The sequence below is a fragment of the Lycium barbarum genome, chromosome 1 (genome assembly GCF_019175385.1).
Source record: "Lycium barbarum isolate Lr01 chromosome 1, ASM1917538v2, whole genome shotgun sequence".
NCBI classification, from domain to species: domain Eukaryota; kingdom Viridiplantae; phylum Streptophyta; class Magnoliopsida; order Solanales; family Solanaceae; genus Lycium; species Lycium barbarum.
In genome coordinates this window covers 146,078,250-146,080,878 of record NC_083337.1, presented here as the reverse complement: position 1 = coordinate 146,080,878, position 2,629 = coordinate 146,078,250, and the positions used below count along the sequence as shown (strand labels likewise).

Here is a 2,629-nt window from a genome sequence, read left to right as displayed (position 1 = left end):
ATGGATGCTGCAACAGAAAATCGCACCAGACCAAGCATGGCCAAAGTGAGAGTGGAGGTAACCTTGACCAAGACCAAGTTAACTTCTATTTTTGTTGGAACGGAGGATGAAAATTGTCCTTGAAAAGGTTTCTACCAAAAGATCGAATATGAGAACGTTCCAAAATTTTGTACTCATTGCAGAATTTTAGGACACTCTATATTGCAATGTAGAAGGGTTGAAAAAAAGAAAGTTGAGGAGCTGGAGGATAAAGAAAATAGGAAGATAAGGCAGAACGATAAGGTACAGGTAGAGGAAATTGTTGATGTTGATAATGTAGTTGAAAATAATTTGCAGGAAGCGGAAAATGAAGCAGAGAAACAGGGGCTAGATAAGCCGCAAGAAACCTCTAGCACGAGAATGGATCATTCTATAGTAGAGGCCAATGAGTAAAAGAATTATATTGAGGTTAAGAGCGTTTCTGTGTTGAAAGAAAAGCTGGATAGGATCAAGAGGAAGAAGCAAAAAAAAAAGCCTCCAAAAAAGAGAACCAAGATTTTGGTCAGTGCTGCTCGGAAAAAAATCCATAACAGATCAGTTGGAGATGGGGAAGACAAGAAAGAAATCGTCACTGAAGGGCAACTTTGTACAGCTGAAAATACAAGGCCCACTGCCAGCGATGAGGAGAAACAACAGTGCCCAAAAATTAAGAAAGCGACGAAAGAGAATGAGAACAGTCAACAAGCTCGTAATATTAACAATGAACAGGATGGAAAGGATTTGAATGAAACCGACAAGGCAGATGATACCGATCAAAATAATAGTGCTACTGAAGAATATGTCGCTGACTCTCAAGAAGAGGAAAAGCAGGACAGCAGCTCACGGGGGTTGGAAGAGGTTGGCTTCATAACCTCTAGTGTTGACACTTATATCAGGAATCAGCAGGGTATTCAGCTATTTGTTGATTTAAATACTGGGAATGGAGAAGATATCAATAATACTAGCAGTGTTAATAAAGACGGGGGAGAAGAAAAAGATGACAAACTTGGCGATGTGAACTCATCAAGACAATCTGAACAAGAATTACCAGAACAAGTTCAGGAGCATATTGACAACACTCCGGCAGAATCTGAACAAGCGGGAATCTTACCAATAAAGATACTAAAAGGCAAAAGCAAGAAAAGATCCAAAAAAAGGAAGGAAGTTCAAAATAAATCTACCCTCTAATGTTTCTATGATTAGTGCTATTATATGGAACATTAGGGGGGTTAGATCAAAAAAGAGAAAAGCGATTCACAGATTGAGAAATCTGGTCAAAATGAATAATAGCCGGTTTGTGGCTATTATGGAGCCTATGGTTAGTAAAGACAAAATTGAAGGTTATAAGAGATTTCTTGGTTTTCAACATTGTGTTTCTAACGATAATGGTAAAATTTGGTGTTTTTGAACTGTTCATTACTTGGCTACTGTTATAGCTAACGATGAGCAACATATTGCTATTAAATTCAATGATGCTGCTAGCAATGAAAATTTCTATATGTCCAGTGTTTATGCTAAATGTTCTAAAGCTGAAAGGAAAGATCTCTGGGAGAGTCTTGAGGATATCAACCAGAATATTTCAGATCCTTGGTGCATTGGAGGAGACTTCAATGTTATAGTGGATCCCGATGAGAAACTGGGTGGTAAGCCTCATAGAGCGTCCAAGAGCTTCGACTTTATTAGCTGTATGGATAATTGCGGGATGGCTGATGCGGGCTTCGTGGGGCCAAAATTTACCTGGTGCAATAATAGAGAGCCAAGAAAAAGGATTTGGAAAAGGTTGGATAGAATCATGATTAACAACCAATGGGCTCAAAATTTCAACAGTATCTATGTGAGGCACTTAGTGAGAACAGGTTCGGATCACAGACCTCTTATTTTTAAATGTCATTCTAATCAATCTTCCTCTGTTAGCTACTTCAGGTTTCTAAATTTCTGGACTGAGCAGAAGGATTTCATGGAGTTGGTCAAGCAAACTTGGAATACCAATATCATTGGTAATCCAATGTGGAGATTACAACAGAAACTGAAAATCCTGAGCAAAAAGCTAAGTGACTGGTCTAGAATAACTATAGGGGATGCTCACAAGAATGTTGAAGAATGGGAAAATAGAATTCAGATTCTAGAAGAAAGAGATATCCAGGTTAACACTGAAACTACTAGAACGGATCTTAACAAAGGACAGATAGAGTATTTAAGATGGATGACTATTCAGGAATCCATTTTGAAACAAAAGGCCCAGGTTGATTGGTTTGAGCAAGGAGATACTAACTCCAGGTATTTTCACAGTCTTATAAGAGATAGAAGAAACCGAATGAAATTGCATAGAATAAAGAACAACAAAGGCAAGTGGATTCAAGGTGATGAGAAAATTTCAAGAGCAGCAATCAGGCACTTTAGGAAATTATTCAATCTGCAACAGTACAAGACCAACAAGACCAACAGGGACCTTTTGGATTGCATTCCTGGTATAGTATCACAAGCTGAAAACAATATGCTGACAACCATTCCTTCCGAAAGCGAGGTTAAAAATGCTGTCTTTAATATGAGTCCGGTAAGTTCAGCAGGGCCAGATGGTTATCATGGCACTTTTTACCAAAAGTGTTGGGAT

General features: G+C 38.5%; 1 protein-coding gene across 1 annotated transcript; it reads left to right on the top strand.

Annotated features, from left to right (window-relative positions):
• LOC132615817 (uncharacterized) lies at positions 1–1,206 on the top strand. The gene is made up of 3 exons (XM_060330405.1): positions 1–77; positions 183–428; positions 573–1,206. Exons 1-3 carry the CDS (start codon positions 1–3, stop codon positions 1,204–1,206), a joined length of 957 nt encoding a protein of 318 aa, XP_060186388.1.
• Positions 1,207–2,629: the final 1,423 nt, after the last annotated feature.